At 55.3% G+C, this 22,470-nt stretch overlaps 1 protein-coding gene across 1 annotated transcript in view; it reads left to right on the top strand.

The window, feature by feature from the left end:
• The first annotated feature begins 206 nt into the window (after positions 1 to 206).
• LDHD (lactate dehydrogenase D) overlaps positions 207 to 22,470 on the top strand; it is a 98,118-nt gene continuing 75,854 nt past the window's right edge. The window contains exons 1-2 of the mRNA XM_075326278.1: positions 207 to 318; positions 9,811 to 9,905. Of these exons, the coding sequence (XP_075182393.1) occupies positions 250 to 318; positions 9,811 to 9,905 (164 nt within the window). The 5' untranslated portion in view covers positions 207 to 249. The remainder of the gene's footprint in view (positions 319 to 9,810; positions 9,906 to 22,470) is intronic.

Genomic DNA, 22,470 nt, shown 5'->3' with positions numbered 1-22,470 from the left:
AATTAGGTACAGGTGTACAGTAGATACACACAGAATTAGGTACAGGTGTACAGTAGATACACACAGGATTAGGTACGGGTGTACAGTAGATACACACAGGATTAGGTACAGCCAGTGATGTGCTTTTTCTGTTCGCATGGCCGGAGCCTCGGTGCAGGGTCCTGTTCCTTTATGTGGGTGTTGTTGGTGTCCGGTGTCCTCGGTTTCTCCGCCCTGGTCGCCTCCTTCCTCCGGTCAGGCCTGGCTGCCATGTCTGTGCTGCTAAGAGCGAGAGTGCTGAGCGCCGGCCTGAGCCGGTCATACAGGGTGACGGCGCAGGTATGGAGGCCGCACCGGGGGCATCATTCACAGCAATGGAGGGTCATATGTTGGCCAGTGATCAGACAGAGGGGTCTGGAGAGGACGGAGGGGGTGTGTGGGGGGCTATGGGTCCAGTGATCAGACAGAGGGGTCTGGAGGGGACGGAGGGGGTGTGTGGGGGAACTATGGGTCCAGTGATCAGACAGAGGGGTCTGGAGGGGACGGAGGGGGTGTGTGGGGGCTGTGGGTCCAGTGATCAGACGGAGGGGGTGTGGGGGGCTATGGGTCCAGTGATCAGACAGAGGGGTCTGGAGAGGACGGAGGGGGTGTGTGGGGGAACTATGGGTCCAGTGATCAGACAGAGGGGTCTGGAGAGGACGGAGGGGGTGTGTGGAGAGCTATGGGTCCAGTGATCAGACAGAGGGGTCTGGAGAGGACGGAGGGGGTGTGTGGGGGAACTATGGGTCCAGTGATCAGAGGGGTCTTGAGAGGACGGAGGGGGTGTGTGGGGAACTATGGGTCCAGTGATCAGACAGAGGGGTCTGGAGGGGACGGAGGGGGTGTGGGGGGCTATGGGTCCAGTGATCAGACAGAGGGGCCTGGAGAGGACGGAGGAGGTGTGTGGGGGGCTATGGGTCCAGTGATCAGACAGAGGGGTCTGGAGGGGACGGAGGGGGTGGGTGGGGGCTATGGGTCCAGTGATCAGACAGAGGGGTCTGGAGGGGACGGAGGGGGTGTGTGGAGAGCTATGGGTCCAGTGATCAGACAGAGGGGTCTGGAGGGGACGGAGGGGGTGTGTGGGGGGCTATGGGTCTAGTGATCAGACAGAGGGGTCTGGAGAGGACGGAGGAGGTGTGTGGGGGCTATGGGTCCAGTGATCAGACAGAGGGGTCTGGAGGGGACGGAGGGGGTGTGTGGGGGAACTATGGGTCCAGTGATCAGACAGAGGGGTCTGGAGGGGACGGAGGGGGTGGGTGGGGGCTATGGGTCCAGTGATCAGACAGAGGGGTCTGGAGGGGACGGAGGGGGTGTGTGGAGAGCTATGGGTCCAGTGATCAGACAGAGGGGTCTGGAGGGGACGGAGGGGGTGTGTGGAGAGCTATGGGTCCAGTGATCAGACAGAGGGGTCTGGAGGGGACGGAGGGGGTGTGTGGGGGAACTATGGGTCCAGTGATCAGAGGGGTCTGGAGAGGACGGAGGAGGTGTGTGGGGGGCTATGGGTCTAGTGATCAGACAGAGGGGTCTGGAGAGGACGGAGGAGGTGTGTGGGGGCTATGGGTCCAGTGATCAGACAGAGGGGTCTGGAGGGGACGGAGGGGGTGGGTGGGGGCTATGGGTCCAGTGATCAGACAGAGGGGTCTGGAGGGGACGGAGGGGGTGTGTGGAGAGCTATGGGTCCAGTGATCAGACAGAGGGGTCTGGAGGGGACGGAGGGGGTGTGTGGGGGAACTATGGGTCCAGTGATCAGAGGGGTCTGGAGAGGACGGGGGGTGGGTGTGTGGGGGGCTATGGGTCCAGTGATCAGACAGAGGGGTCTGGAGGGGACGGAGGGGGTGTGTGGGGGAACTATGGGTCCAGTGATCAGAGGGGTCTGGAGAGGACGGAGGAGGTGTGTGGGGGCTATGGGTCCAGTGATCAGAGGGGTCTGGAGAGGACGGAGGGGGTGTGTGGGGGGCTATGGGTCCAGTGATCAGACAGAGGGGTCTGGAGGGGACGGAGGGGGTGTGTGGAGGGCTATGGGTCCAGTGATCAGACAGAAGGGTCTGGAGGGGGTGTGTGGGGGCTATGGGTCCAGTGATCAGACAGAGGGGTCTGGAGGGGGTGTGTGGGGGCTATGGGTCCAGTGATCAGACAGAGGGGACGGAGGGGGTGTGGGGGGCTATGGGTCCAGTGATCAGACAGAGGGGTCTGGAGAGGACGGAGGGGGTGTGTGGGGGGCTATGGGTCCAGTGATCAGACAGAGGGGTCTGGAGGGGACGGAGGGGGTGTGTGGGGGAACTATGGGTCCAGTGATCAGACAGAGGGGTCTGGAGGGGACGGAGGGGGTGTGTGGGGGCTATGGGTCCAGTGATCAGAGGGGTCTGGAGAGGACGGAGGGGGTGTGTGGGGGAACTATGGATCCAGTGATCAGATAGAGGGGTCTGGAGAGGACGGAGGAGGTGTGTGGGGGCTATGGGTCTAGTGACCAGACAGAGGGGTCTGGAGGGGGTGTGTGGGGGCTGTGGGTCCAGTGATCAGACAGAGGGGTCTGGAGGGGACGGAGGGGGTGGGTGGGGGCTATGGGTCCAGTGATCAGACAGAGGGGTCTGGAGGGGACGGAGGGGGTGTGTGGAGAGCTATGGGTCCAGTGATCAGACAGAGGGGTCTGGAGGGGACGGAGGGGGTGTGTGGGGGAACTATGGGTCCAGTGATCAGAGGGGTCTGGAGAGGACGGAGGAGGTGTGTGGGGGGCTATGGGTCTAGTGATCAGACAGAGGGGTCTGGAGAGGACGGAGGAGGTGTGTGGGGGCTATGGGTCCAGTGATCAGACAGAGGGGTCTGGAGGGGACGGAGGGGGTGGGTGGGGGCTATGGGTCCAGTGATCAGACAGAGGGGTCTGGAGGGGACGGAGGGGGTGTGTGGAGAGCTATGGGTCCAGTGATCAGACAGAGGGGTCTGGAGGGGACGGAGGGGGTGTGTGGGGGAACTATGGGTCCAGTGATCAGAGGGGTCTGGAGAGGACGGGGGGTGGGTGTGTGGGGGGCTATGGGTCCAGTGATCAGACAGAGGGGTCTGGAGGGGACGGAGGGGGTGTGTGGGGGAACTATGGGTCCAGTGATCAGAGGGGTCTGGAGAGGACGGAGGAGGTGTGTGGGGGCTATGGGTCCAGTGATCAGAGGGGTCTGGAGAGGACGGAGGGGGTGTGTGGGGGGCTATGGGTCCAGTGATCAGACAGAGGGGTCTGGAGGGGACGGAGGGGGTGTGTGGAGGGCTATGGGTCCAGTGATCAGACAGAAGGGTCTGGAGGGGGTGTGTGGGGGCTATGGGTCCAGTGATCAGACAGAGGGGTCTGGAGGGGGTGTGTGGGGGCTATGGGTCCAGTGATCAGACAGAGGGGACGGAGGGGGTGTGGGGGGCTATGGGTCCAGTGATCAGACAGAGGGGTCTGGAGAGGACGGAGGGGGTGTGTGGGGGGCTATGGGTCCAGTGATCAGACAGAGGGGTCTGGAGGGGACGGAGGGGGTGTGTGGGGGAACTATGGGTCCAGTGATCAGACAGAGGGGTCTGGAGGGGACGGAGGGGGTGTGTGGGGGCTATGGGTCCAGTGATCAGAGGGGTCTGGAGAGGACGGAGGGGGTGTGTGGGGGAACTATGGATCCAGTGATCAGATAGAGGGGTCTGGAGAGGACGGAGGAGGTGTGTGGGGGCTATGGGTCTAGTGACCAGACAGAGGGGTCTGGAGGGGGTGTGTGGGGGCTGTGGGTCCAGTGATCAGACAGAGGGGTCTGGAGAGGGCGGAGGGGGTGTGTGGGGGAACTATGGGTCCAGTGATCAGACAGAGGGGTCTGGAGAGGACGGAGGGGGTGTGTGGGGGAACTATGGGTCCAGTGATCAGACAGAGGGGTCTGGCGGGGACAGAGGAGGTGTGTGGGGGCTATGGGTCCAGTGATCAGACAGAGGGGTCTGGAGAGGACGGAGGAGGTGTGTGGGGGCTATGGGTCTAGTGACCAGACAGAGGGGTCTGGAGGGGGTGTGTGGGGGCTGTGGGTCTAGTGATCAGACAGAGGGGTCTGGAGGGGACGGAGGGGGTGGGTGGGGGCTGTGGGTCCAGTGATCAGACAGAGGGGTCTGGAGGGGACGGAGGGGGTGTGTGGGGGAACTATGGGTCCAGTGATCAGAGGGGTCTGGAGAGGACGGAGGAGGTGTGTGGGGGGCTATGGGTCTAGTGATCAGACAGAGGGGTCTGGAGAGGACGGAGGAGGTGTGTGGGGGCTATGGGTCCAGTGATCAGACAGAGGGGTCTGGAGGGGACGGAGGGGGTGGGTGGGGGCTATGGGTCCAGTGATCAGACAGAGGGGTCTGGAGGGGACGGAGGGGGTGTGTGGAGAGCTATGGGTCCAGTGATCAGACAGAGGGGTCTGGAGGGGACGGAGGGGGTGTGTGGGGGAACTATGGGTCCAGTGATCAGAGGGGTCTGGAGAGGACGGGGGGTGGGTGTGTGGGGGGCTATGGGTCCAGTGATCAGACAGAGGGGTCTGGAGGGGACGGAGGGGGTGTGTGGGGGAACTATGGGTCCAGTGATCAGAGGGGTCTGGAGAGGACGGAGGAGGTGTGTGGGGGCTATGGGTCCAGTGATCAGAGGGGTCTGGAGAGGACGGAGGGGGTGTGTGGGGGGCTATGGGTCCAGTGATCAGACAGAGGGGTCTGGAGGGGACGGAGGGGGTGTGTGGAGGGCTATGGGTCCAGTGATCAGACAGAAGGGTCTGGAGGGGGTGTGTGGGGGCTATGGGTCCAGTGATCAGACAGAGGGGTCTGGAGGGGGTGTGTGGGGGCTATGGGTCCAGTGATCAGACAGAGGGGTCTGGAGAGGACGGAGGGGGTGTGTGGGGGGCTATGGGTCCAGTGATCAGAGGGGTCTGGAGAGGACGGAGGAGGTGTGTGGGGGCTATGGGTCCAGTGATCAGACAGAGGGGACGGAGGGGGTGTGGGGGGCTATGGGTCCAGTGATCAGACAGAGGGGTCTGGAGAGGACGGAGGGGGTGTGTGGGGGGCTATGGGTCCAGTGATCAGACAGAGGGGTCTGGAGGGGACGGAGGGGGTGTGTGGGGGAACTATGGGTCCAGTGATCAGACAGAGGGGTCTGGAGGGGACGGAGGGGGTGTGTGGGGGCTATGGGTCCAGTGATCAGAGGGGTCTGGAGAGGACGGAGGGGGTGTGTGGGGGAACTATGGATCCAGTGATCAGATAGAGGGGTCTGGAGAGGACGGAGGAGGTGTGTGGGGGCTATGGGTCTAGTGACCAGACAGAGGGGTCTGGAGGGGGTGTGTGGGGGCTGTGGGTCCAGTGATCAGACAGAGGGGTCTGGAGAGGACGGAGGGGGTGTGTGGGGGAACTATGGGTCCAGTGATCAGACAGAGGGGTCTGGAGAGGACGGAGGGGGTGTGTGGGGGAACTATGGGTCCAGTGATCAGACAGAGGGGTCTGGCGGGGACAGAGGAGGTGTGTGGGGGCTATGGGTCCAGTGATCAGACAGAGGGGTCTGGAGAGGACGGAGGAGGTGTGTGGGGGCTATGGGTCTAGTGACCAGACAGAGGGGTCTGGAGGGGGTGTGTGGGGGCTGTGGGTCTAGTGATCAGACAAAGGGGTCTGGAGAGGACGGAGGGGGTGTGTGGGGGCTATGGGTCCAGTGATCAGACAGAGGGGTCTGGAGAGGACGGAGGGGGTGTGTGGGGGCTATGGGTCCAGTGATCAGACAGAGGGGTCTGGAGAGGACGGAGGGGGTGTGTGGGGGCTGTGGGTCCAGTGATCAGACAGAGGGGTCTGGAGGAGACGGAGGGGGTGTGTGGGGGCTATGGGTCTAGTGATCAGACAGAGGGGTCTGGAGAGGACGGAGCGGGTGTGTGGGGGCTATGGGTCCAGTGATCAGACAGAGGGGTCTGGAGAGGACGGAGGAGGTGTGTGGGGGCTATGGGTCTACTGATCAGACAGAGGGGTCTGGAGAGGACGGAGCGGGTGTGTGGGGGCTATGGGTCTAGTGATCAGACAGAGGGGTCTGGAGAGGACGGAGCTGGTGTGTGGGGGCTATGGGTCCAGTGATCAGACAGAGGGGTCTGGAGAGGACGGAGGAGGTGTGTGGGGGCTATGGGTCCAGTGATCAGACAGAGGGGTCTGGAGGGGACGGAGCGGGTGTGTGGGGGGCAATGGGTCCAGTGATCATACAGAGGGGTCTGGAGGGGATAGAGGAGGTGTGTGGGGGGCTATGGGCTCAGTGATCAGACAGGAGGGGCGCAGGAGGTGTGTGGGGGGCTATGGTTCCAGTGATCAGACAAAGGGGTCTAGAGGGGTCAGGGGGGCACAGGAGATGTGTGGCAGGATATGGGTCCAGTGATCAGACAGAGGGGTCTGGAGAGGACAGAGGGGAGGAGGTGTGTGGGGGGCTATGGGTTTAGTGATCAGACAGAGGGGTCATGGAGGGGCGCAGGAGGTGTGTGGGAGGATATGGGTCCAGTGATCAGACAGGGGTCTGGAGAGGACGGGGAGTGTGTGTTTGGGGGGCTATGGGTCCAGTGATCAGACAGGTGTCTGGAGGGGCGCAGGAGGTGTATAGGGGCTATGGGTCCAGTGATCAGACAGAGGGGTCTTGAGAGGACGGAGGGGGTGTGTGGGGGGCTATGGGTCTAGTGATCAGACAGAGGGGTCTGGAGAGGACGGAGGGGGTGTGTGGGGGGCTATGGGTTTAGAGATCAGACAGAGGGGTCTGGAGAGGACGGAGGGGGTGTGTGGGGGGGCTATGGGTCTAGTGATCAGACAGAGGGGTCTGGAGAGGACGGAGGGGGTGTGTAGGGGGGCTATGGGTCTAGTGATCAGACAAAGGGGTCTAGAGGGGTCAGGGGGGCACAGGAGATGTGTGGCAGGATATGGGTCCAGTGATCAGACAGAGGGGTCTGGAGAGGACAGAGGGGCGCAGGAGGTGTGTGGGGGGCTATGGGTTTAGTGATCAGACAGAGGGGTCATGGAGGGGCGCAGGAGGTGTGTGGGAGGATATGGGTCCAGTGATCAGACAGGGGTCTGGAGAGGACGGGGAGTGTGTGTTTGGGGGGCTATGGGTCCAGTGATCAGACAGAGGTGTCTGGAGGGGCGCAGGAGGTGTATAGGGGCTATGGGTCTAGTGATCAGACAGAGGGGTCTTGAGAGGACGGAGGGGGTGTGTGGGGGGCTATGGGTCTAGAGATCAGACAGAGGGGTCTGGAGAGGACGGAGGGGGTGTGTGGGGGGGCTATGGGTCTAGTGATCAGACAGGGGTCTGGAGGGGCGCAGGAGGTGTGTGGGGGCTATGGATCCAGTAATCAGACAGAGGGGTCTGGAGAGGACGGAGGGGGTGTGTGGGGGGCTATGGGTCTAGTGATCAGACAGAGGGGTCTGGAGAGGACGGGGGGTGGGTGTGTGGGGGGCTATGGGTCCAGTGATCATACAGAGGGGTCAGGGGGGCACAGGAGGTCTGGGGGGTGAGCATTTCTGCCCATCGAGGGGGCTGATCCCAGGAGAGGAGAACAATAAGCCTGATATTTGGTTTGGTAGTTGGTGCGGTGATTTGTTGCCGGGTCCTGGTGCCCGTGTAAAGACTATTAGAGATCGGAGATATGTTGTCTCGCCCACTCTGCTGGATTTGGGGAACCCACATAAGAGATGCTGCAGATTTCTTGGCGTCAGGTTATCGGGTGATGCCCCCGGATCTGTTTCTTTTGTTGCGGCCACATTGCAGACTCTACGGAATTATATCTACATTTGGGGTTATATTCTCCCAGTCCCAATAAAGGTCTTCTGGTCTATTCACCGGCCCACTGTCCCTGCCTGATCTGTTGCACACTCCGTCACATCTACACCTGGCTTTGATCTGACATCCACAGCTCCTCCGCCTGCATCCAGTCAGTGCTTCCCGAATCCTCCGCCTGCATCCAGTCAGTGCTTCCCTGCTCCTCCGCCTGCATCCAGTCAGTGCTTCCCTGCTCCTCCGCCTGCATCCAGTCAGTGCTTCCCTGCTCCTCCGCCTGCATCCAGTCAGTGCTTCCCGGCTCCTCCGCCTGCATCCAGTCAGTGCTTCCCGAATCCTCCGCCTGCATCCAGTCAGTGCTTCCCGGCTCCTCCGCCTGCATCCAGTCAGTGCTTCCCGGCTCCTCCGCCTGCATCCAGTCAGTGCTTCCCGGCTCCTCCGCCTGCATCCAGTCAGTGCTTCCCGGCTCCTCCGCCTGCATCCAGTCAGTGCTTCCCGGCTCCTCCGCCTGCATCCAGTCAGTGCTTCCCGGCTCCTCCGCCTGCATCCAGTCAGTGCTTCCCTGCTCCTCCGCCTGCATCCAGTCAGTGCTTCCCGGCTCCTCCGCCTGCATCCAGTCAGTGCTTCCCGGCTCCTCCGCCTGCATCCAGTCAGTGCTTCCCGGCTCCTCCGCCTGCATCCAGTCAGTGCTTCCCGGCTCCTCCGCCTGCATCCAGTGTGTGATGCCCGGCTCCTCCGCTTGCATCCAGTGTGTGATGCCCGGCTCCTCCGCTTGCATCCAGTGTGTGATGCCCGGCTCCTTTGCCTGTGTCCGGTCTATGCTTCCTGGACCCTCCGCCTGCGTCCAGTCTGTGAATGGTGTTCCTCCTCTGTTTGAAATCTCAGAGGTGATCTGAAATTCACAGATCGGAGGCAGACGGAGAGGCTGGGGAACCACAGACAGGGAGGAGAAGACGTGTGTAGAGTCCGGCCTCTGCGCACTGACATCAAATTAAGTTAAAACTTCAAATGGTCATTACAGAAGAACAAAGCAGATTTCTTCACCATTGGTAACAATGTGACCCGTATTACGACGACGACATCACAGCCGGCTCTGTACTTTACATTACACAATCCCGCTGACCGCTTCTCTTTAAGGCCTCCTTCACACGTCTGTACAAAACACCAACAGTTTGCATGGTCTGTGGTGAAGGTGCATATGTGTGTGTCCATGTGTGTTCTGTGTGCTAGCCGTGTAACATCCGGGAAAAGCACACGAACAGCATGAGCTGTATACTTGCCTGTCTCCGGTGCTGCTGTTACTTCCAGGTCTGCGGTCAGTGCAGTGAATATGCAATGAGCATAATGAGCGGCCCAGAAGTAACAGCAGAGACTGCAGCGCCAGAGACGGCAGCGCCAGAGACAGGTAAGTATAAGAATTCTTTAGTTTTATGTGGCCCGTGTTTTCTCTGGTACGTGTCACATCAGTGTGCGGTCCGTCTGACGTCCGTGCTGCTGGCAGGAAACAGACATGTTGCTGTGTGGCGCACATGGACACGCGTACGCTCCACATGGAAACACAGTCCTTGTGAAAACATGGATGTGTGACCAAGCCGCTTGATTTTAATGGGTCTACATGAGTCCATGTGAACACGGACGTCACACGTACCGGAGACACGGATGTGTGAAGGAGGCCTAAGGCTGCGATCCAGGTCCTGGGACAGACATTGCCGGTACTGTCTATTGCCACTTGCTATCTTGTCAATAAAACTTTAATTTTCATATTGCCGTGCGTGCGGTGGTCCTCTGCGGTGGTCCTCTGCACTGTTGTCTGGAGGGACCTCTGCCTCCAAGCTACTAGTACTACTTGATCTCATTGTATGGTACAGGGGGCTCAGTAATCAGTACTTCAGACATATATTGGGGGCGCAATGCGGGTAATGGTGGTCTGGGAGCTCATGGTACCATCTGGATTTCTTTACCTGTAGTGGGGGGTCTCATGTTGGGGTTCACACTGGCACTGTCCTCTTTTCTCATCACTGTGTCCTTTCTCTTGACAGCTGGTCGATGATCTCAGGGCAGTGGTCGGAGGTAGCAATGTGTCTACAGCAATGGCCGTTCGTGAGCAGCATGGCAAGGATGAATCAATGCACAGGTAACTTGATATCTGCATCCTTTGTCTATATGTGCCTGGTACAGATCCACAGACACGTGCTCTGCAGCAGAACCCATGCCATATGCCATCTATTAGTGTGTGTCTGTGCGTACATTTATCAGAATTGTCACTGCCTTAGATAGTGGCGATGTACTCGGGGAAAGATGCTGTAGATGGACAGATGTCACCCCAGGTGGCTTAGCTGCTCTTCCCACTTGTCCTGAGCTCCCCAACTTATTGAGGCCGGGGTGCCACTATTCCCACCGTGTGAGGAGATGTTACATGCACATACGGCATTGATTTCTGAGACCTCACGTGTGTAAATGGGGATTGTAGGAATCGAAGAAAGTGCCCCATGTACCTGTGTGGAACGGATCAGTCACAGAAAGGTGCAAACGTACCCAATTTACCCCAGAATATGGCGCCATGGCTCCCTCATCCCCCACAGAGCCAGGACCCTTGTGTGGCTGCTTCCTCGGGTAACCCTGCCACAATGGACACCAGTAAAGAATAATGTACTCGCCTGTGCTGTCTGTCCCCACACTGCCATGGCGGGCGCAATGAGGAAGAAGTGGCTCTACAGTATGAGGGTTGTATCCAGAGGTTGGGATTGAGCTTGACGTGGCAAGACTGGGTCTGCAGAGAGGACTGAGGACACTCATAGGACACAATGCTAAGAGGGCACTGCGGGTAGTTATCATCTCTGGAGGTTACCTGGAAGCGACTCACATCCGAGTATAGAGCAAGAGAGCGGCTCCCATCGGAGTATAGAGCAAGAGAGCGGCTCCCATCGGAGTATAGAGCAAGAGAGCGGCTCCCATCGGAGTTTAGAGCAAGAGAGCGGCTCCCATCGGAGTATAGAGCAAGAGAGCGGCTCCCATCGGAGTATAGAGCAAGAGAGCGGCTCCCATCCGAGTATAGAGCAAGAGAGCGTCTCACATCCGAGTATAGAGCAAGAGAGCGTCTCACATCCGAGTATAGAGCAAGAGAGCGTCTCACATCCGAGTATAGAGCAAGAGAGCGTCTCACATCCGAGTATAGAGCAAGAGAGCGTCTCACATCCGAGTATAGAGCAAGAGAGCGTCTCACATCCGAGTATAGAGCAAGAGAGCGTCTCACATCCGAGTATAGAGCAAGAGAGCGTCTCACATCCGAGTATAGAGCAAGAGAGCGTCTCACATCCGAGTATAGAGCAAGAGAGCGTCTCACATCCGAGCATAGAGCAAGAGAGCATCTCACATCCGAGTATAGAGCAAGAGAGCGGCTCACATCGGGGTTGTAACATTATATCCCCCCAGCCTGTATCATATTGCAATCAGGCTTCAGCCGTAGCTATTGTCCTTGATTTGGGGGGGGGGGGGGGGTTGCATATATATTGTTCTCCTCTGCAGTGGGCTTGCCTAGTACACAATCTCTGGAGACTGTGTCTAGGAACCCTTTTCTAGCTACAAGTAGCAAATGTTAAGAGGGTGGATCTAAGGAGGGGTGGGAGATTCAGCCCCATGTTTTAGTTTTTAATTATGCTTTGTTGAGTGAAGGGTGAGGACCTGTGCTAAGGCCAGCTCCTTATCGCTCGTACATGGACGATTGGACTTTGAGGACTTTTGCATTCTCCTTGGCGCCCCTGGACCTATTTCCTTTGTGTGGACTCTAAAGAACCATTTTAATATTGCATGTTTTATGCTCCCTGCCTCATTAAATCTTCTTGGATTGTTCCTTGGCCTGGCGTCCCTTACTGCTCTGTCGCATACCCCGTCACAAACTGGTGGCAGCAGTAGGATTTGAACCCACGCCTCCAAAGAAACTGGAGGACAACGGCCCATTAACATCTGGAATCAGAACCTCAGAGTACAAGAACTGGACTATGGTGAGCCTACAAACAATGGCCCGTGAATTAGGAGTCGGTTACAAAGGACTCTCTAAGGAGCAACTAATTGAGGCATTGGAAAACGCTTGCCTGCAAGATGGCACCGAGGAACAATTTCCACAGCAAAGGGAGGAAAGACGGGAGCTGGAGGTAAATACCCAAAAAAGTCAATGGATTTTGTGGTATGAGGAGGAGATGGCACTGCTTGGAGATGAGGCCACCATAGAAGATAAGAGGGAGGCTATTCGCGGAGCTAAGGAGAGGGCATTGCTGGAGAGGAGATTTGCTGTGGAAGCAGCTAGAGGCTCCAGACAAACTTTAACCACAGCACCAACTATGAGGGAATTCTCCAGAGTGTCCCGCAAGGACTTTAAGCCATTTAATGAAGCTGCAGGTGACATTGAGGGCTTCTTTCAGGACTTTGAGCATCAGTGCCGATTAATGGAAGTCCCAGAAAGAGAGCGAGTCAGACACCTGGTGGGCCTCTTGGAGGGTGGAGCTGCCGACGCCTACAGAGCTATGGACCCTCAGTGGAATTGTGAGTATGGGGAGATAAAACAGACCATTCTAGAACATTATGCCGTGACCTCAGATACTTATAGAACTCAGTTCCGTACATTAGCCTGTGATGGAGAAGTGTCTTTCAAGATGTTTGCCCACAGACTGAAACAAGTATGCCATCGCTGGCTGGAGGGAGAGGGGGCCTTAACTTGGGAGACCTTCCTCCAGGTCATCCTGAAAGAGAAGTTCTATGCCAGGTGCCCTGCGGAAATCAGAGAATGGGCGCGTGAGAGAAAGCCGTCAACTGTGGAACAAGCTGCCGCTCTAGCTGATGAGGTGCTCACCATCAAGCCTCAATGGAAAAAGCTACTAGTCGGTGACAAAAAAAACTACCAGCTCCCCAACACCAGTGGTCCCTTGTCCTTTGGCCTCCAATGTTTACCGTCCCAATAGACTACCAACACATGGCGGACCCCGTGTGAATGTGCCTCCTACTACTCCTGCCTCCTCTTTGGGAGTACGACGTGGAGAAAGACTCATAGAACGCAGATGTTATGGATGTGGGCAGCCTGGTCATCTGCAAGCTCACTGTCCAGGTGCTCAGAGGCAAAACAGTTACAGAACCCTTTTGCCTGTTCATTATCTACAGACGCCCTCAGCTGGAGAAGAGCTGGATTCACTCCCTGATGATTCGACAAGTGACTCTGATATGTTGACTTCCCTACCAGGAGTCTATGGGGTGCGAGCCACAGCCGCCCGTTCTTCTGATCTTCAGCATAAACATCTACAGGAGGTTGTGCTGGATGGCCAAAAAGTTGTTGGCTTTCGTGACACTGGGGCTTTTCTCACCATCGCAGATCCCCGAGTAATTCAACCAGAAGCAGTGCAAAAGGGACCAGGAATTGCTGTTGAATTGGCTGGAGGTACTCAGAGATATATTCCAAGAGCGAGTGTGACCCTGGATTATGGCTTTGGAGCAAAACAATGCACGATTGGTGTGATGAGCGGCCTTCCTGCAGACATTCTTCTAGGGAATGATGTGGGGAATCTTCAATGCCACTTTGTCGGCGCGATAACCAGAAGTCAAGCAAAGAGGGCAGCAGATGTGGACGTGTACAACCCATCAATGGAACTGAGGCCACCCGAACTGCCTTCACAGCCGGTGAGTGATTCTTCTTGTGGGTCTCATATGAATGTCACTTGGGATAAAGTTCAGTTTAGACAAGAGGTAGAGACTGACCCCACCCTGGCTAGCTTTAGAGCTCGGGCTGAAGTAGGGCAGTTAGGAGAAAATGGGGAAAACATTATCAGAGAAAATGGACTCCTATATCGAGTTACCAACGCTGACTCCTTAGATAAGCCCTGGACTTATAGCAAACAGCTGATTGTTTCTCAGAAATACAGAATTTCCCTATTACACCTTGCTCATGACATTCCTACTGCTGGCCATCAAGGGAAAACCCGCACCGAGAGACGATTGACTCAAATTTTCTATTGGCCTGGAATTTCTCAAGCAGTGGCGCATTTCTGCCGAACCTGCGACATATGTCAGCGTAGAGGGCGACCCGGAGATCACCCAAAGGCACCCTTGCAACCACTCCCTATAATAGAAGAACCCTTTCAAAGAGTAGCTGTCGATCTCATTGGACCACTGGCTAAACCAAGTAAATCTGGAAAGCAGTACATTCTCACCGTTGTGGACTATGCCACCCGATATCCAGAAGCCGTGGCCTTGTCAAGTATTTCTGCAGCCAAGGTGGCTGAGGCCCTTGTTACCATTTTCACCCGAGTAGGATTCCCCAGTGAAATCTTATCGGACCAAGGCTCCCAGTTCATGTCAGAGTTGGTGCAGTGTCTGTGGCGCACCTGTGGAGTACGGGCAATTCGAACTACAGCATACCATCCTCAAACCAATGGACTTTGTGAACGGTTTAATCAAACACTGAAAAATATGCTAAGGGCCTTCACTGACAGTGATTCCGACTGGGAGAAGTACCTACCCCATCTCCTGTTCGCCTACCGGGAAGTTCCCCAGGAGTCCACTGGGTTTTCCCCCTTTGAACTACTCTATGGAAGAAAGGTCAGAGGACCCTTAACTCTGCTAAAGGAATATTGGGAGGGGCAAGTTGAAGATACAGGAACCCCTGTTGTTCCATATGTCCTCAAGCTTCGGGAAACCCTGGCTCAACTTGCTAGTTTGGCTCAGGATCATGTACGGATGGCTCAAACCAGACAGAAGACATGGTATGACCGCAAAGCACGCTATCGAGAATTTGTAGAGGGACAACAAGTCTTAATGATTGTTCCCCATCGGCAAAATAAACTCCAGACAACATGGGAGGGTCCCTTCCGAGTTCTCAGAAAACTAAACGACACCAATTACCTTCTTGCTCTAGATGATCAGGGACTAAGACAAAGGACTGTCCATGTGAATATGATTAAGGAGTACCATGACCGGACATTACCTATGATAGCAAGCTGTCGGCTGGCTTCAGAAGATGGTCAGGAGGATGAGGACCCATTACCTGATCTTGTTGAAGCAGCCAGAGCCCCATCCACTGTGGAACAGGTTCCTCTGAGAGATCACTTAGATTCCTTACAGAAAAAACAAATGCTGGGAGTGCTCCATCAGAGACAGGCTGCTTTCTCATCCCGACCAGGTCGAACCACAGTAACCCAACATCATGTGGACACTCAGGGCATCCGTCCCATATAACAGGCTCCCTACCGGGTACCAGAATCAGTTAGAAACACCATGCAGCATGAGCTGGAGGAGATGTTACAGCTTGGGGTGATTCAGGCCTCCCATAGTCCTTGGGTCTCTCCTGTTGTGTTAGTACCCAAGAAAGATGGGAGTACTCGATTTTGTGTGGACTACAGACGACTAAATGACCATACCATCAGTGATGCTTACCCAATGCCCCGCATTGATGAACTTCTAGACCGGCTAGCTGGGGCACGATACGTCACCACCTTGGATCTCAGTAAGGGATACTGGCAAATTCCCCTGACGGAGGAAGGTAGAGAAAAGTTGGCTTTTATAACCCCCCTTTGGTCTGTATGAATTTCTAAACATGCCTTTCGGAATGAAAAACGCCCCTGCAACCTTTCAGAGAATGGTGGACAAGATCCTCCGGGGATGTGGCGACTTCGCTTGTGCCTACCTGGATGATATCGCCATCTTCAGCCACACATGGGAGGAACATCTGAATCAAGTAGCTGTTGTTCTTGACCGGATTCTCACAGCAGGCCTAACTATTCGACCTAATAAATGCCAATTGGGGATGGGTGAAGTCCAATATCTAGGGCATCGAGTGGGAGGGGGGAAGTTACGTCCTGAACCTGCCAAAATCCAGGCTATTAGAGACTGGTCTGTACCCCAAACCAAGAAACAAGTTATGGCTTTTTTGGGCACTGCCAGTTATTACCGAAAATTTGTTTCTCATTTCAGCAGTGTGGCCAAGCCCCTTACAGACCTCACGAAGAAAACGATGCCCCGGCTGGTGATCTGGACTCCAGCCTGTGATGAGGCTTTTAACCGGCTGAAGGACGCCTTGGTCTGCGACCCTGTTCTGGCTGCTCCAGACTACAAGAGGAGATTCATTGTGCAGATGGATGCCTCTTCTTATGGACTGGGAGCTGTCCTCAGCCAGGTGAATGCAGCCGGGGAGGAGCACCCCATTGCCTATCTCAGCCGGAAACTGCTGGACCGAGAAGTGGCCTATGCAACTGTTGAAAAAGAATGTCTGGCTGTAGTGTGGGCCCTTAGGAAACTAAGGCCGTATCTGTATGGACGAGAATTCACTGTGGTTACTGATCACAATCCCCTCACCTGGCTGAACAGAGTCTCTGGGGACAATGGACGATTACTACGATGGAGCCTGGCTCTGCAGCCCTATAACTTTACCATACAATATAGAAGAGGCAGCCAACACCAAAATGCAGACGGATTGTCCAGGCAAGAAGAGCCCTGAGTCAGGTCCACCATGTTTACGTGTACTTGACAAGCGACCTGTTGAGGTCACTAGTCCATACACCAATTGAGGGGGGAAGGGGTTGTAACATTATATCCCCCCAAAAAATCAGAAACAATTGGCACACAATAAAAACACTTAAAACAGAGTGTTACAGCGTACATTGCTCACAAGTGTAGAAGGAACAACAACAATACCCTCTCTTGGTTGTTGTTCCTTCTACACTTGTGAGCAATGTACGCTGTAACACTCTGTTTTAAGTGTTTTTATTGTGTGCCAATTGTTTCTGATTTTTTGTACTAATAAAGCTATTTTTGTACTGTATTATGTGTAAATACTCCTATTTTCTTTAAATTTAAGTATCTAATGGAGTTAGCATAAAATTATTGCGTAATAATGAAAAACTGGATATTTCTTTGTTTGATTATATCCCCCCAGCCTGTATCATATTGCAATCAGGCTTCAGCCGTAGCTATTGTCCTTGATTTGGGGGGGGGGTTGCATATATATTGTTCTCCTCTGCAGTGGGCTTGCCTAGTACACAATCTCTGGAGGCTGTGTCTAGGAACCCTTTTCTAGCTACAAGTAGCAAATGTTAAGAGGGTGGATCTAAGGAGGGGTGGGAGATTCAGCCCCATGTTTTAGTTTTTAATTATGCTTTGTTGAGTGAAGGGTGAGGACCTGTGCTAAGGCCAGCTCCTTATCGCTCGTACATTGGCGATTGGACTTTGAGGACTTTTGCATTCTCCTTGGCGCCCCCGGACCTATTTCCTTTGTGTGGACTCTAAAGAACCATTTTAATATTGCATGTTTTATGCTCCCTGCCTCATTAAATCTTCTTGGATTGTTCCTTGGCCTGGCGTCCCTTACTGCTCTGTCGCATACCCCGTCACAGGAGTATAGAGCAAGAGAGCAGCTCACATCGGAGTATAGAGCAAGAGAGCGTCTCACATCGGAGTATAGAGCAAGAGAGCATCTCACATCGGAGTATAGAGCAAGAGAGCGTCTCACATCGGAGTATAGAGCAAGAGAGCGTCTCCCATCGGAGTATAGAGCAAGAGAGCGTCTCCCATCGGAGTATAGAGCAAGAGAGCGTCTCCCATCGGAGTATAGAGCAAGAGAGCGTCTCCCATCGGAGTATAGAGCAAGAGAGCGTCTCCCATCGGAGTATAGAGCAAGAGAGCGTCTCCCATCGGCGTATAGAGCAAGAGAGCGGCTCCCATCGGCGTATAGAGCAAGAGAGCGGCTCCCATCGGCGTATAGAGCAAGAGAGCGGCTCCCATCGGCGTATAGCGCAAGAGAGTGGCTCCCATCGGCGTATAGAGCAAGAGAGCGGCTCATATATAAGTAGAGAGCAGCTCACATTAAAGTGTTAAGAGAGAGAACCACATCCATAGAAGCTAAAAACCGACATGAAACCCGAGGAGGATAGACCTATAGTGTGTGAGCGCACTGTCCTATACCGTGTAGGGCATTATCCCAGTGATGTGTGACAACATAGGGGAACAAGGGGCACACAAAAGCCTGTAATAAGAAACCTGCAAAGAAGCCAATAATGGCTGCAGGAATAAACACTAAAGGCCGCTTTACACGCTACGATTTATCTGACGATGTGTCGTCGGGGTGACTGTTTTCGTGACGCACATCCGTCATCGTTAGCGACGTCGTTGCGTGTGACACCTACGTATGACTCCAAACGATCGAAAGTAGGGTGAAAATCGGTGACCGTTGACACGTCGTTCAGTTTCAAAATATTATTTGTCGTTTCGAACGCAGCAGACATATTGCTATGTGTGATACCCTGCCAACGACGAACAACATCCACACGACCGCCTTGGTCAAACAATATATCGCTGAACGATGTAGCATCGTTTGTAAGATGTGTACGTGTGACCGCTACAAAATGTCCTATGAGCGATCTCGGCAAATCGTAACAACGATCTGGGTGTGTCACATCGCTAACGATATCGCTGTATGTAAAGCAGCCTTTAGAAGCTGGGCCAAGAGATTAGGTGTTAGCCATAGCAGCCTGAGGTAGGGGATGAGGTGGAGGTAAGTCATATCAGCTGGAGGTAGTGGATGAGGTGAAGGTAAGTCATAGCAGCCGGAGGTAGGGAATGAGGTGGAGGTAAGCCATAACAGCCGGAGGTAGGGGATGAGGTTGAGGTAAGCCATTACAGCCGGAGGTAGGGGATGAGGTGGAGGTAAGTCATAGCAGCCCGGAGGTAGGGAATGAGGTGGAGGTAAGCCATAACAGCCGGAGGTAGGGAATGAGGTGGAGGTAAGCCATAACAGCCGGAGGTAGGGGATGAGGTGGAGGTAAGCCATAACAGCCGGAGGTAGGGGATGAGGTGAAGGTAAGTCATAACAGCCGGAGGTAGGGGATGAGGTGGAGGTAAGCCATAGCAGCCGGAGGTAGGGGATGAGGTGGAGGTAAGCCATAACAGCCGGAGGTAGGGGATGAGGTGAAGGTAAGTCATAGCAGCCGGAGGTATGGGGATGAGGTGGAGGTAAGTCATAGCAGCCGGAGGTAGGGGATGAGGTGGAGGTAAGTCATAGCAGCCGGAGGTAGTGGATGAGGTGGAGGTAAGCCATAGCAGCCGGAGGTAGGGAATGAGGTGGAGGTAAGCCATAACAGCCGGAGGTAGGGGATGAGGTGGAGGTAAGCCATAGCAGCCGGAGGTAGGGGATGAGGTGGAGGTAAGTCATTACAGCCGGAGGTAGGGGATGAGGTGGAGGTAAGCCATAACAGCCGGAGGTAGTGGATGAGGTGGAGGTAAGTCATAGCAGCCGGAGGTAGTGGATGAGGTGAAGGTGAGTCATAGCAGCCGTAGGTAGGGGATGAGGTGGAGGTAAGCCATAGCAGCCGGAGGTAGGGGATGAGGTTGAGGTAAGCCATTACAGCCGGAGGTAGGGGATGAGGTGGAGGTAAGTCATAGCAGCCGGAGGTAGGGGATGAGGTGGAGGTAAGTCATAGCAGCCGGAGGTAGGGAATGAGGTGGAGGTAAGCCATAACAGCCGGAGGTAGGGAATGAGGTGGAGGTAAGCCATAGCAGCCGGAGGGAGGGGAATGAGGTGGAGGTAAGTCATAGCAGCCGGAGGTATGGGGATGAGGTGGAGGTAAGTCATAGCAGCCGGAGGTAGGGAATGAGGTGGAGGTAAGCCATAACAGCCGAAGGTAGGGGATGAGGTGGAGGTAAGCCATAGCAGCCGGAGGGAGGGGAATGAGGTGGAGGTAAGTCATAGCAGCCGGAGGTATGGGAATGAGGTGGAGGTAAGCCATAACAGCCGGAGGTAGGGAATGAGGTGAAGGTAAGTCATAGCAGCTGGAGGTAGGGGATGAGGTGGAGGTAAGCCATAACAGCCGGAGGTAGGGAATGAGGTGGAGGTAAGCCATAGCAGCCGGAGGTAGGGAATGAGGTGGAGGTAAGCCATAACAGCCGGAGGTAGGGGATGAGGTGGAGGTAAGTCATAGCAGCCGGAGGTAGGGAATGAGGTGGAGGTAAGCCATAACAGCCGGAGGTAGGGGATGAGGTGGAGGTAAGCCATAGCAGCCGTAGGTAGGGGATGAGGTCGGGGTAAGCCATAGCAGCCGGAGATAAGGGGATCGGGTCGGGGTAAGTCATAGCAGCCGGAGATAAGGGGATCGGGTCGGGGTAAGGGTGGTGTCACACACAGCGACCACGACAACGACGTCGCTGCTACGTCACTATTTGCTGTGACGTTGCAGCGACGTCCCGTCGCTGTCGCTGTGTGTGACATCCAGCAACGACCTGGCCCCTGCTGTGAGGTCGTTGCTCGTTGCTGGATGTCCAGCTTCATTTTTTGGTCGTCGCTCTCCCGCTGTGACGCACACATCGCTGTGTGTGACAGCGAGAGAGCGACGAAATGAAGGGAGCAGGAGCCGGCGTCAGGCAGCTGCAGTAAGCTGTAACCAGGGTAAACATCGGGTAACCAAGGGAAGACCTTTTCCTGGTTACCCGATATTTACCTTCGTTACCAGCGTCCGCCCTCGCTTCCAGTGCCGGCTCCTGCTCTCTGCACATGTAGCTGCAGTACACATCGGGTAATTAACCCAATGTGTACTGTAGCAAGGAGTGCAGGGAGCCAGCGCTAAGCGGTGTGCGCGGCTCCCTGCTCTCTGCACATGTAGCACAGCGTCGTTATGATCGCTGCTGCTTCTGCTGTGTTTGACAGTTAAGCAGCGATCATAACAGCGACTTACAAGGTCGCTGTTGCGTCACACAAAATGGTGACGTAACAGCAACGTCGTTGTCGCTGTCGCTATGTGTGAACCCAGCTTAAGCCATAGCAGCCGGAGATAAGGGGATCAGGTCGGGGTAAGCCATAGCAGTGGGGGGATAAGGAGATCGAGTAAGGGGTGCTTCACACATAGCGAGATCGCTACCGAAATCGCTGCTACGGCACGGTTTTGGTGACGCAAGAGTGACCTCATTAGCGATCTCGCTGTGTGTGACACTGAGCAGCGATCTGGCCCCTGCTGCGAGATCGCTGCTCGTTACACACAGCCCTGGTTCGTTTTCTTCAAAGGCGCTCTCCCGCTGTGACACACAGATCGCTGTGTGTGACAGCGAGAGAGCGACGAAATGAAGTGAGCAGGAAGCAGGAGCCGGCATCTGGCAGCTGCGGTAAGCTGCAACCAGGGTAAACATCGGGTAACCAAGGTGGTTACCCGATATTTATCTTAGTTACCAGCCTCCGCAGCTCTCACGCTGCCTGTGCTGCCGGCTCCGGCTCTCTGCACATGTAGCTGCAGTACACATCGGGTTAATTAACCCGATGTGTACTGTAGCTAGGAGAGCAAGGAGCCAGCACTAAGCAGTGTGCGCGGCTCCCTGCTCTCGCGGTTATGATCGCTGCTTCGGCTGCTGTGTTTGACAGCTAAGCAGCGATCATAACAGCAACTTACAAGGTCGCTGTTACGTCACAGAAAATGGTGACGTAACAGCGACTTCGTTGTCGCGGTCACTTTGTGTGAACCAGCCCTAAGTCATAGCAGCTGGAGATAAGGGGATCAGGTCAGGGTAAGCCATAGCAGCCGGAGATAAGGGGATCGGGTCAGTGTAAAGGTTCCGTCACACTAAGCAACTTACCAGCGATCCCAACAACGATAGGGATCGCTGGTAAGTTGCTAGGAGGTTGCTGGTGAGATGTCACACTGCGACGCTCCAGCGATCCCACCAGCAACCTGACCTGGCAGGGATCGCTGGAGCGTGGCTACACGAGTTGCTGGTGAGCTCACCAGCAACCAGTGACAAGCCCCCAGCGCCGCGTGGAAGATGCTGCGCTTGGTAACTAAGGTAAATATCGGGTAACCAACCCGATATTTACCTTGGTTACCAGCGCACGCAGCTACACGTGCAGAGAGCAGGGAGCAGCGCACACTGAGCGCTGGCTCCCTGCTCTCCTAGTTACAGCACACATCGGGTTAATTACCCGATGTGTGCTGCAGCTACATGTGCACAGAGCAGGTAGCAGCGCACAATGCTTAGCGCTGGCTCCTTGCTCTCCTAGTTACAGCACACATCGGGTTAATTAACCCGATGTGTCCTGCAGCTACATGTGCACAGAGCAGGAGCCGGCACTGGCGGAGGCTGGTATCAAAGGTAAATATCGGGTAACCAAGGACAGGGCTTCTTGGTTACCCGATGTTTACTGTGGTTACCAGCCTCCGCAGAAGCCGGCTCCTGCTGCCTGCAGATTTAGTTGTTGCTGTCTCGCTGTCACGCACAGCGATCTGCGCTTCACAGCGGGACAGCAACAACTAAAAAATGGCCCAGGACATTCAGCAACAACCAACGACCTCACAGCAGGGGCCAGGTTGTTGCTGGATGTCACACACAGCAACATCGCTAGCAACGTCACAAAAGTTGTTCGTTAGCAGCGATATTGCTTAGTGTGACGGGGCCTTAAGCCATAGCAGCCGGAGATAAGGGGATCAGGTCGGGGTAAGTCATAGCAGCCGGAGATAAGGGGATCAGGTCGGGGTAAAGGCCACTTCACACATAACGAGATCGTAAACGAGATCGTTACTACGTCACAGTTTCTGTGACGCAAGAACGACTTCAATTGCGATCTCGTCACGTTTGACACGTACCAACGATTCACCCCCTGCTGCGAAATCGCTGATCGATGCCGAACAGCTTGGGCCATTTTTGGCTCGTTGGAGTCCTGCTGGGCTGCATGAATCTGTATGTTTGAC

This window comes from Anomaloglossus baeobatrachus, chromosome 10, assembly GCF_048569485.1.
Source record: "Anomaloglossus baeobatrachus isolate aAnoBae1 chromosome 10, aAnoBae1.hap1, whole genome shotgun sequence".
Taxonomy (NCBI): domain Eukaryota; kingdom Metazoa; phylum Chordata; class Amphibia; order Anura; family Aromobatidae; genus Anomaloglossus; species Anomaloglossus baeobatrachus.
Note: the sequence above shows the minus strand (reverse complement) of the source record. Positions and strands in the feature narration are given on the sequence as shown.